Genomic DNA, 13,157 nt, shown 5'->3' with positions numbered 1-13,157 from the left:
TAAGTCTTGCCAGATAGCTGCTGCTGCTGCTACAGAAGTTAGGTATTCTTTTAAACAATAATCAAGCTAGTTTTCTGTCTAAATTATTATTTATTTACTTAACAAAACACATTAACATGTATTCACATGCAATTTTGAATTTCCATGCACTTATGTTTTTTAAGCGACTAATAATTTCATGTTTATCAATTTTTTTTTTTCTTCTTTTCATTTTCAGCAGTGATGAGTTTTTTATTGAAAATCACAAGGAGAAAAATAATTTACATTTTTCATTAAAAAAAAATTACATTTAATAACTATTGCACTCCATTAGAACAAGCATAATTCATTCATAAAAACGAAAAATTCGTTTTTATGTGAGATGCAGCATAATATATATATATATATATATATATATATAGTATTTGCATCAACTTTCAAATAAAACTGATTTAAGTAAGATAATATTTGAATTTCACAAGCCACCCATTCAAAACAGAATAATGTATGATACAAAGGCCATTTGCGCTTGCTTGTGCGCGCGCACGCACACACAGTAACGGAGAATGGTTACGGTGGAAAGTAAGTCATGCACATGTGGCATGGTCACTTTTTAAATGTAAATCCAAGCATGGTGACACAGCTATGGAATTAATTCATAACAGATTGTACTAATCAGAAGACCACGACTGATCCATCAAGAGGTCCATAACAGCATAAAACTGAGCATGACCTGATGGCATGTATTCTGGGAGTCACAGGAACAACATCATTCAAAAGAATGACCATGAGTGTAGTGAGATTATCAACATTCTCTGCCCCAATGAACTTTACTGTTTGCAGATAGAATGGTCTCCGTGTTCCTTGTATTTGAACCTCACAGAATGCATAGGGAAGAAATGGAATGATCTATTGCTTTCAAAAATTTACGAGTTGCTTTTTCCTTCCTCTCAATAGTCTGAGCCATGGTTCTTAAATAATACTGCTTAAAGATGAAAATGACTCCTCAATCCACATGCTTTTGTTTTTCACTCCACCAGTTCTAGGAGCAACTTCAATGTCTTTTCTTTTCATTCATTTGAACCACACAGCAAAAAAAAAGCACTTTTACAAGTTAATGTTCCACTAAACCTATGAAAACTGAGAACAAAAACTGAGTAACAGTGTACTTGACATTTCTGAAATTATACAAAGTGAAACCAAATGTTTTAGCAAAAGAATTACAAAAAGGCACATTAGCTTCTACTTCTAATTTCATAAATTTTCTGTTCATACTCTAACATGATAAAGGAATTGGAGAAGTCTACAATTACTCTACAATTAATTACTAAAAGTATACCAAAGATGCAAACCTGTACATATGATCGAAGAAAAAAATTTATAGACGTTTTCATTTCAACCATAATGCTATCTCAAAGAAAATATTGTTGTAACAACTATATCATAACTGGTTAATACAGAACATCATAAGCATATCAGAGCTTACTTATAATTTTGCTATATGTAAAAGTAGCAATTGAGAATGTTTGACATGTTATGTTAGAATAATTTCATATAAGCTATATATACGTACCTCTTCCTCTTCCGTGAATTTTGATGCCACAAAGAAACATGATATGGCAATACATTTCAAATATTTAGGACGTGCCTGTTTAAAGAAACACTATCAACATAAACAATTTCTTATTCTTTATTAATTCTGATTACTTTATTTTCAATGACATTATGCATATTATTAAAATTATAAAGTTTGCGATTAAGTAATATTTTAAAGTTAAAAATGAAATTACGGAAAGAGAACAAAAAAAAAATTGAACTCAAATATTAAGTCCTAATTATACTAATTTTATAAGTGTTAAAAGTTTCATCCAATCATTGCCAATATCATATTTTCATGGCTAAAACAATGCACTGTTGCATTGTCTTAGTGTATAGTGATAAGAAAAGAAAATGTCAGTTCTTTAAACAAAAAAAAAAAAGTCTTTTTAATGCTTGGAATCTTAATTTCAAGTAAAATATCTCTAATAAACCACATATACATCTTCATTCCAATCAAGAGTTCAAACTTACCTCACCTCATGTTTTCTATACAGTTTAATTCTAGTTTTGTATACTAGAAATAAAAGAAATACAAGAAAAGGATGGAAATACATTAGGCTGCTGTTTATTACGCCAAAGTTATAAATACTAATTTAATAAGTTGAATTTTTCATTTTTAAAATGCAGGCTAAATGTATATATCACTTGCATATATATGGTGATCCCTTGACTAATAAGGTTTATGTTTATTATGCACCTTTTGAGGTGCAGTGAGTTAGGGTTAAATTTGAAAGTGTCTGCAATTCTGCCGAGACGTGATAGGAGGGAGTAAATGATGAGAGCCTTGTCAATCAATTCGGCCGTGGAGAGATTGTGCAAGGCTCATTGCATAATTTTTCTTAGCATGGTATGTGCTTGTTAACAGGAGAGACTGCTTTTACAGGGATGGGATACACTTAAATAGAAGGGGTGCAAGAGTGTTTGCTGATACTATACAGGCAGCATTAGGTGGGTCAGAAAACTGCTAGCTTGGGGGAAATCACAGAATAAAAGGTTAATAGCAGCTGCAGGCAGAGGTGAAAATGATTCTTGCACTGCTTCTATTAGAATGAGCAGTGGCCTAGAGGTCAGGATGCTGGGGGGTTTAGGCACTGGTGGGAGTCATGAAACAAATAAATATATGAGCTGTTTTAGGGTAACTAAGAATAGGGGCATGTATACTTGCATGTACACCAATGCTAGAAGTAAAGAAAATAAATTTGATGAATTTGAAGTGCTGGTGAAGACATCAAGGCAGATATTGTTGGGATATCAGACTGGAGATGCAAACATATCCCCAATTCACAAAGGGGGATTTAAGGGTGACACGAGTAATTACAAACCAGTTAGTTTAACTTCTGTTCCGGGGAAAAATCATGGAGTCACTGGTTAAAGATGCATTGCAGTACCATTTAGACAAGACTGGAGTAATAATTCAGACACAGCATGGGCTTGTTAAGGGAAAGTCTTGTCTGACAAATTTGACTGGATACTATGATGTGGTCACAAAGGAACTGGATGCAAAATATAATTTTGATATCATATACTTCGATTTCAGGAAAACTTTAACACTGTTGTTCATGGAAGACTAGTGTAAAAATTGGAGCAGTATGGTATTAAGGGAAAGTTGTTCACAATGGATAAAAGGGTAGTTGAGTGGGAGAAGAAAGAGTGGTAATCAATGGATGCTGCTCTTTGTGGGCTAATGTTATTAGCAGAGTTCCCCAGGGTTCAGTGTTGGGCCCACTGTTGTTTTGTACACAGTAAACCCTCTGTATTCACAGTTTTGCAGTCGCCGATTTAATATAAAATGAAACCTAAAAAAATGTGAATTTTAAAGCAGCGTGAAGTTTTCCACCATAAAAAAACATGGGCGTGGCTAAAATTATCTTTCCCGGTCAAAACAGCGCTCAGTGGGTGGGGGGGACAGCGGTGACAAAATCTTGAGCGTGGATGTTTCTCGCTAATCCTTGTTCAGTATGTGTTATGCGCTTGTCATGGAAGGTTTCGTCGTTTGCTATTAATTATATGCTTATAAATTGAATAAATTTATCAATTGATATGCTTACAAAAGTGATAAATCGTTTTGCAGTGTAAAACAGACTTTTTCGAGTGTGTTAACGGAAGAAAGTGACTTTATTGTGGACAAGTTCTTTCTAACCCGTACAAAAATATGGCTACGAATAAAAAGGGAAATGTGAAAAGATCAAAGAAGGTGATGACATTAGCAAATAAAATTGAGTTATTATACAAAATTTCTAATGGTGAAGTGTCTCCTCAGTGGCAAAACATAAAATCAATGAGTCAACGGTACGATCAATCAAGAAATTTGAAGGAAAAAAATCTGCTGTAGTGTCCGTGAAAATGCACTAATTGCTTCAAAAATTTGCTCAAACTCATGATGTTAAATTAGAAAAAATGGAAAAGGCTTTAAATCTGCGGATAGATGACCGAACTCAAAATAAAATTCTGTTAAGTTCACTCATCATTCGTGAAAAGGTAAAACTCCTTTATCAACACTTTAGCGAAACTGGTGATAGCACTGGCGGGATAAGTTTTTTAGCTAGCAAAGGCGCTGGTTTGAAATTTCTAATAAATATTACATTTAATATTAAATTGTTTCTTATTTTCATTTCGATGCCATATGCTTGCATTTCACTATGATCTGTCAACATGCACAGTCATTATGAAGGTATGTATAATACATACATAAACAAAATTTTAGACTAGTTTTCTTATATATTTCATACTTTGGAACGGAACCCCTTTATTACTATGGGAGCCATAACTCAATATTCGCGGCATTTCTCAGGAACGTAACCCGCGCAAATAGTGGGGGTTTACTGTATTCATCAATCATATTGATGAAGGTATATCAGGCTTAATGTCCAAGTTTGTAGATGATACAAAGGTTGGCAAGGTTGTTAATGACAGAAATGGCAGTGTGCTAGTGAAACAGGATCTAGAAAATTTGGGCAGATGGGCTGAGAAGTGGAAACTGAAGTTTAACATTGATAAAGGCAAACTACTGCATATGGGTAGAAAGAGAAACATACCAACTGTGTGGTACTACACTTAGGGTGGTAGAAAATGAAAAGGATCTGGGAGTAATTATGCAGTCAGATATGAAGCTTTCTGAGCAATGCAGACAGGCGGCCAGAGCAGGTCAACAGGGTATTGTCAATGATATACAGGAATTTTGCTATTTTTCATTACGTGGCTTGACCTTTGTATAAAGCAATAGTCAGGCCACGCCTCGAGTACTGCGTACAGGTCTGGAGACCTCATTTTAGGAAGGATGTAGAATTGCTTAAGCGTGCACAAAGAAGGTCAACAAGATTGGTGAGGGAAACAAAGGGGTCCTCTTACCAAGAAAGGCTTAAGTTCTGCAAATTGTAGCAGCTGGAGACTAGGCACCTGTGAGGTGATCTGATTGAGGTGTATAAGGCCTTGAATGGGTTGAGCATGCTGAATTCTGATGGGATTCTTCTGCTTGCTTTGATTACAAACCTGAGGGGGCATAAATTCAAATTGGGGAAAGACAGTTGTAGAATAGATGAGGGAAATTTGCCTTTAGCCAGCAGATGGTTAATTGCTGGAACAAACTTCCAGCAGTCATTGTGGAAGTAGATAGCTTAAATAAATTCAAGGAGGAACTGGACAAACTTAGGAGGTAATGGATGTGTGAAATTGAGTTTTTTTTTTTTTTTTTTTTTGGCTGATGCTACATAAGCTCATACAGTTGCTTTCATGCATCACATGCCTCCATACTACTATAAACATGATTTGATTAATGACGAAAGTTTAATCTGTGGTCAACTTAATCAGCCCTCTAAGTCCATTTGTGTTTTTCTGCCTCTTCAGTGCAAACTGTTACTATGTGATTTTCATAATACTCTCTCTCATTTTTCTGCAATTTTATTAAATTAAATCATAGTTATGGCCCCAAAAGTGAGTGTAAAAGAAAAAAAAAAAAAAAAAAGTAGGAAGTTAATTTCCATGCAAACAAAGCAAAAAGATCATTATGAAATCTTTAACTACAAGTAAGAATTTATTATTTTTTTTTTTTTATCAGTTTACTGTATTAATTACAAGATGTATTTAACAATGCTTCCATAAATATTTATTTACTAATAAGAAATATTCAAATATTTACAGAACTGTATTTTATATAAAGTATGGTTTTCTGTGAAAGAGTTCGGCTTCTGATGGTCTTGGAATGAGCTTTTAACACACTTCACATACTTTATCAATGATAATTTCAGTTTACAATAATTTTTGGAACAAATTATGATCATTAATCAAGGGACCACTGTACTACAAAAATATAAGGTAACGTAGTTGCCTGTTTTGGAAAAGCACAGAGGCAATTAAAGCCATGAGCATTCAGCACACTGTGTCTAAGTGCATGTATCCTATGGTCTATTTCAGAGGTTCCCAAACCTTCTCAGTTCAGTGTCCTTAGTGTCTCAGTAATTTTTTCATGCACCCCTAGGCCAAAAGAAATACCTCACAGTTCCGTTTATTAAGTAGTTAGGCCCAAACAACTTAATAAGCATACTATGATTTTTAGTGTTTCACACCAACCATTGAAGTAAAAACCGAAAGATGAAAAACCAAATTCTTAAAATTTTAATATTTACAATAAATTTATTTACAAACAAAACAAAAATACCATATTAATGATGATAGCAATTTTAAAATAAGACAACTGTGATATACAGTAAATATACAAGGTGATAATACAAATACTGAATTTAAAATACAATAAAATATACTAGGTTAAAAGTGCTAAAATACTAACTGAAGCTTTCAAAGGCTTCTGCCTTCTTTCTCAACAGTGTACTTCTATTCTGCGGTGCATCATTAAATACCAGCAGGTTCGCGGTGCGTCTCACATAAACGTATACTGTTCCCGTCGGAACCGGAAGTGGCTCGGGAGCATTTCAGGCAAAAACGTTCATCCCCTCCAAGGATTACCGCCTCAAAGAGGGGATTGAATGCGTGTGCCCCTATCTCTATTTATATTATTCTCAATAGAACTAATTCATAAGCTCTCGAGCCACTTGCAGTCCCAAAATATTTTAAAATTGCTATCATCAGTAATATGGTATTTTTGTTTTGTTTGTAAATAAATTTATTGTAAATATTAAAATTTTAAGAATTTGGTTTTTCGTCTTTCGGTTTTTACTTCAATGGTTGGTGAGAAACACTAAAAATCATAGTATGAATATACCCAACCCCAGAGGCCTATTTGAAGAACTTAATAAGCATTTATGTCTTAACTTAGTAGCCATTTGAAAAATCAATATACATAAATTGAAAGAAAAAATATTTTTATTTCATTCTTAAATAACTACAATTACTAATTTTTTCCCTTGAAAATTTTAAATATCCAGCAGCAACCCCTGTGAGTTCGCTGTGGTGCACAGCTGGGGGACCACGGGTCTATATGAAGAATAAAAAAATTGCAACTGTCATCACCTGAGAGTGACTAATAGATAAGAACAGAACAAACACTGTTTTCACACTATGTGGAAGACAATGTTCATAACCACTGTTAGCTGCAAGGGCTGTAGCACGATGTATGCTTGTTGTTTGCCAGGACCTATGGTCCAATTCAAAGTGGTAGCATGTGTGGCAACGAATTATTTTTATATTCACCTGATTGCGAATGTTGTAAAAGTAGCTCATCTTTAAGAAGTGGGGCTAAAGTTACAGGGATTAAGGTTAGGATAGATGCAGGATGTTTACTAAGCTTAAAAAAAAAAAAAAATGAAGAGAAGATTCTGAAAATTTATGTTTTTTATACGCAAAGAGCAAATATAATAACGTAAAATCCACACAATTCCAGCTATTGGTATTTTTGCAAATGCAAGAAGATAGTTTACTACCAGTTTCTAATTGCTTGCAGTAACATAAAAACCCAATAAACCGGAAAGTGCAAATTGCTTTTATTGTTTTATGGTAGTGACCTCCAGAGATGTGCTTTAGAAAAATATGACAAAGACATTTAAAATTGATTCTTATAACCTAACATATGATAACGATGAAAGTGTAGTGCATTTTAATGATTTGAATTGGTAACTAATACAATTTACAAACCATGCTCACGACCTTTTATATGGCCTTAAGGTCATGCTCGTGACCTTAAAAATTACATTTTAGAGAGATAAATAGCTTAGTTATATGGCAAAAATTTCAACTTCCGAGATCTTGAAACGAATTACCAAAAAACAACGTGTTCACATTGTGATATTTTAACGATACGATGGTGTCTCTGGAACTGATTAATATTGTAAAGCGGGATACACTATTGTGGTTTGAAATGCAGTATTTATGAATGTTTAACATTCATTTTTTGCAATTAATGTTCATATTTGATTTTGTTGATACTTGGGGGAAAAAACTCAAACTCGAGAACTCGTAAAGCGAAAACTACCTGTATATTGTTTCTCTTCTTTGAGAAGAGAAAAAAAAAAATCAAGTTTCAACTTAAGCTGTTAGACTCATTACTGGCTGCAATACCTCTACACTATCCCCTTTTGAAATTATTTAATTTCTTCATTATCTGTTCCATGTAATTCAAAATGAAAACAAATTGCCGGAAAGAACATCTGGACAAGTACAATCTAAATTTCATAATACACAAATTAACTGTGTTACTACGTAAACTACACACACAAAACATAAATCTAAGTGCAAGTACATACCCTTACTGCATGCAAAAAACTATCCAGCAGAACAACTGTGAGGCATATGGTCTCTGGCATGAAATGTAATTTGGCATTTAACTCAACCAACCATCTTACTATGAAATCCCGATGCTCTGCAATTACTTCTGTTTCCTAAAAAATATTGGCAAAATTTTTAACAGTTCAAGACTTCATAAAAATAATACAAGCTAGCAAAAATCTGTAAGAACTACTTAAAGATGGTGGGTCTATGTTAATGCATTCTCTCACTTAGTAAAAAGTGATTTTCAGAAATGTTTGCAATTGCTTTTCTTGCTTGTTGCAAGAAAGACCAACAATAACCATTACACACTCACACCTGAAAGTATCTCTTTGTATGTAATATTACCTAGATCATCATAGTAGTAAAGTAGAAAATCATATGCAAATCCTTAAATCTGGAGATGTCAACTTAGTACTTGATAACTGGTGTGGCAATATCACAGCTGATGATACCACACATGCACACAGTAAACTGAGTCAAGAAACCAAGTACAGCCAGTACTCAGATTTATAGGTTACATGCTTAGAATTAGTTTTTAATATAATGATGTATATAAAAACTAAGTTTTCTCAGGAAACAATGTTATAATAATGGACCATGCTCTCACCATGGTCTAACATACAACTGTTTGCACAGAGCAACTGGAAAATCTCTTCCTATTTTGAAAGTCATAATACTCAATTAGTACATAAGTCATCATTCAATTGGCATTTCTTAACTAATTTAATGGCATTTAGTATGCAACTTTTCAGAGTTAAAGCTATCTGCCACTTTTTTTTTCACAAGCCTTGCATAATCAGAATAACATGACTACATTGTCTGTAGAACATGAATGAAAAATCTTGGGAATAGAACCAATCACATCCCAAATGGTGTTCTCCAATTTGTTGGCAGTGTTTTTTTTTTGTGTGTTTGTTTTTGCTTCACACAGCCACACAAAATGAAATCCACTGCCATGAAATTGGGATTCCTGGTTGAACACTGTTGGTCCACGCCTGTCTCTCCATTTTTAGGGAAACATGTGAAATTCAGCTAACTATATACATGAATGGAGAAGTGATGTGTGGGTGTGAGCATTCTGCTGTGAATCTTTCCAATTTCTTACATCAGTGAAAAGAAAAGTGTGCAGCGTTAAGATTTTCCCCCCATTCAATGCATCATGCAAAATAAATGGCCTATTAAATCAGTCAAAAGTTATTCTGCAATGCCATAAGACAACTGCCTGCAATTTATTCTAGGAAGTCATGTTATCATTCGAATGTCTAAGAATATATAAATTCATACACCGACCATTGAATAAAATTTAATGACTACAATCTTTACAAAAAAAAAAAAAAAAAATATTTACAATAAGTTCCAGTTCTGACCATGTGCCAATTGAACCACGTGGAGAAATACCACGTGTGGAGGTACCGTGAGCCTGCTACTTAAGGAGATGTTGCAGGAAGTTATATCACTGTTGAAGAAGGGAGCTGACGCTCCCGAAAGCTTCCGATTTTTAGCGCTTTTAATGTTTTATATTTTAGCAAATTTTATTGTAAATGATCTTTTTTATTACAGTTTTTAGCATTCCGTAATAGTTTATTGTAAATATATTTTTTTTTTTGTAAAGATTGTAGTCATTAAATTTTATTCAATGGTCGGTGTATGAATTTATATATTCTTAGACATGAGTTTTCCCGACCTCAGAGGCCTCTTTCAGGATATTATCATTCGAAGTTTGTCAAAGTTGCATAAAGGAACAAGCAACAAAGCAATACAGTTGCTATGAAGGAGAAACATTGCTACAGTGCTTCCCTCACTGTAAACAGCACTATTTTGTTTATCAGTAATCATAATATCAACAATTATTTCACATGTCAGTGTCTCTTCTCGACATGAAAATACAACAGAATAAGCTGCCTCCCAAGGTAGTTGAGGTAGAGAGTCTGATAAAGTTTAGAGTGAAATGAATAATTAATTGTTTTTCAATAATGGGTAAGTTATGATAATTCAGGTTGGGTGTTTTTTTTTTTTTTTGCTGTTGCAGAATAAGTTCACTAGCCTGATTATTACTAATTCTAAGTGGCATACAAAAATTGAAAACATCTTCAACATTTCCATTGATTTAAGAAAATTCACCAGAAATTTTGCTGATTTACAAAAACTTTTGGAAAATGTGAGCCCACAAAAAAGCCTAGTCTCACAATTACATGCCTGATAACGGTAGATATCCATGATATTCCAAAGTCCAAGAGACTAATTCACCTCATAAGAACAGAAAAAGGTAAGTTCTGAGAAAAGTAAAAAAGACTCTTCCCAGGTAGAAATTTCCAAGAATAGTCTCAGAGAATAAAGCTTTAAAAATAACATTTATTCATCCTACAAGCCCTTAACAAAAATGATCCTAACCCACATTTGAACCTGCAGAAGCATTCAAAGAAGAGAGCAAAGAATAGCTGAAATGGTCAATCAAATTGAATGGTCTGACAAGGCCACACTCAAATTATATGAACAGTTTAATTAACATAGCTGTGTTTAGTTGCAAATATTTCCCCCCCCCCCACTAATAAGATCACAGGTAAAAGCTCCCCAGACACGTTAAAAAAATAATGTAGTGCAACCCATCAATTGCAAAATTAATCTAAAAGATATTCATTTCATCATGATTCCCTCACCCCCAAATTATACTAACATCTTTAAATTTTTATATGAAACATCCCTGGGAAGACTGGTTGCCAGGGTGATGCAAAATGGCTGTCATTTTCACCTGATTTAACACCCTGCGATTTTTCCTTTAAGGTATCAAACACTAATATTCAGCATGCATGCAATTGTCACAATATGTGAATCATTATCAGTGGACTTACATGTGTGTATTATTACAGAAAGAATGCATTTTGTGAATGCCCAAAATGAAAAATGCTTTAAACACATTTCACAAGTGCAATGTTCAAATAAACATGTTTCCTGAATTTTGTCCCACCTTGTACATGGGGGTATCAAAAAGTTCATACCCTTACCTAGAAAGATGAAATTTCACAGGAAATTTAACCCTTTTCTATGTACTCTCCATGTATAGTAAAACATTTCTCACATCTATGGATCAGTTGTTTAATGTCTCGATCATAGAAGTCTGCACTTTTTGCCTGAAACCACGATTCCACTTCATTCATGACTTTCCTGAGACGAATCAACAAAGTTGGTGATGGCAACGGTTTCTGCAATCTTGGAACTCATCATGCAGAGACCTTAGACATGTGCAGATGATCATGTTAAGTGCTGTAGGCAGACCCGTAACTAATTCCCACTGCATTTGCGATGAAATGAATTGTCCCATGTCTTTCACTCAGTACCAGCTGCTCAACCTCTGCAACCATCTCACTGTCTGTGGATGGCCTTCCTTTCTGGTGGCTCATCAAAGACACTTTTACAACTAAACTGGAACTCCCATTTCCACTTATTTACGGTGTCACAGGATGGACAATTCTGTCCATACACATCTTTCATTTCTTTGTCAACCATAGCATCCTTCCTCAGATTCCGTGCTCCACCAGATCACCTACAGGAATGAAATTTCACATGCTAGTTATTGAATATGTAGATAACTTATATTAAAAATGGCATCTTCCTACTGATGATTTATCTAGATCAGGGTATGAACTTTTTGATACCCTTTCGTATAATAAACAGGCAGAGCAAACCTGATTATCCAACAATTTTTAATTGAATGAAGAGGAATACTAATAACCTTATAACAGTAAATCAGTGAGCAAGCCTGTGCAGACTTTTTCACTATAAAATAAGAGGAATCAATAGTTAATGTCACTGCTGTTCTCTGAATTAAGTCTAGGTTTGTGACTACCCCAATCATGAAAATATCCACAGTATACCAGGTTCGATTCCACAGTAGAGGAGTAAACAGTTGGCAGCAGCTTAGGAAAAAGTAATGATGAAAGTGAAGGAGGAAGTCTAGGTTTTTTTTTTTTTTTTTTATGAAAACCCCAAACGAGAGGTATTAGAACCTATAGTACTTAGTACCATGCATGGGTTATAGGTTAAGATGAAAGGAGATATTTGGTGACGTTAGCATTAGCAAAGGCACATGATGCAAGAAAGCAAACATATAGCATCAGCCAAAAAAAAAAAAAAAAAAACAAATATTCTAATTTCACCCATCCATTAGCCTTTAAATTCTGTAGACTGTAATTTTCAGGAAATACGTAGGAAGGAAGGTTGTTCCAGAAAATGACAGTTGAATGAATAAACGAGGAAAATGAAAAGTTGATTCTGTGAGGTTGAGGTTGGACAGTAAATGGATGTTGGCTGGTGGTGGTGGTGGCGGCGGCACATTTGGACTGTTTTGAAACAGAGCGGAAATTATAGAAGCCAATCCGGAAGAATAGTGCCCATGGAAGTATTTGTAGAAAAGACATGCAGCAGAAAAGGGTACATCTATGAAATAGAGTGGAGAGATGTTAGAGATGAGTCATTAATCTAACTGCCCTCTTCTGAATGGAATCTAGAAGCCCGAGACACATTTTGTGGGCACTGCCCCAGATGTGGGAACAATATTCCATGGTAGGGCGGATTTGCGATTTGTACAGAGTGAACAGCTGTTTGGAAGAAAAGTAACACCGCGAGTGAAAGACAAAAACCAAACTTTTTAGATGCAGAGGAAGAAATATTTGTAATATGCTTGTGCCAAGAGAGATTAGAAGTCAGGGTAATCCCCAAAAGAGATATCATCTTGCCTAGAAATCAGTGTCACTACAGATAAGCATAAGAGCCTAAAAATCCTTTTTGCAAGATATAAGACAGGACTGAGTTTTAGAAGGATTGAAATCAAATAAGTTGTCTTTGCTCCACTGGAGAATTACCTG

General features: G+C 34.4%; 1 protein-coding gene across 2 annotated transcripts in view; it reads right to left on the bottom strand.

Annotated features, from left to right (window-relative positions):
* Positions 1-13,157, bottom strand: part of LOC150088028 (cyclin-I-like) — a 62,194-nt gene that overhangs the window by 17,160 nt on the left and 31,877 nt on the right. For both annotated transcript variants that reach the window (XM_090369297.1, XM_090369298.1), the window contains 2 exons: positions 8,271-8,405; positions 1,553-1,627 (listed from right to left, as the gene is read on the bottom strand). In XM_090369297.1, the coding sequence (XP_090225423.1) occupies positions 1,553-1,627; positions 8,271-8,405 (210 nt within the window). The remainder of the gene's footprint in view (positions 1-1,552; positions 1,628-8,270; positions 8,406-13,157) is intronic.

The sequence above is a fragment of the Mastigoproctus giganteus genome, chromosome 3 (genome assembly GCF_048544385.1).
Source record: "Mastigoproctus giganteus isolate SK-2022 chromosome 3, ASM4854438v1, whole genome shotgun sequence".
NCBI classification, from domain to species: domain Eukaryota; kingdom Metazoa; phylum Arthropoda; class Arachnida; order Uropygi; family Thelyphonidae; genus Mastigoproctus; species Mastigoproctus giganteus.
Note: the sequence above shows the minus strand (reverse complement) of the source record. Positions and strands in the feature narration are given on the sequence as shown.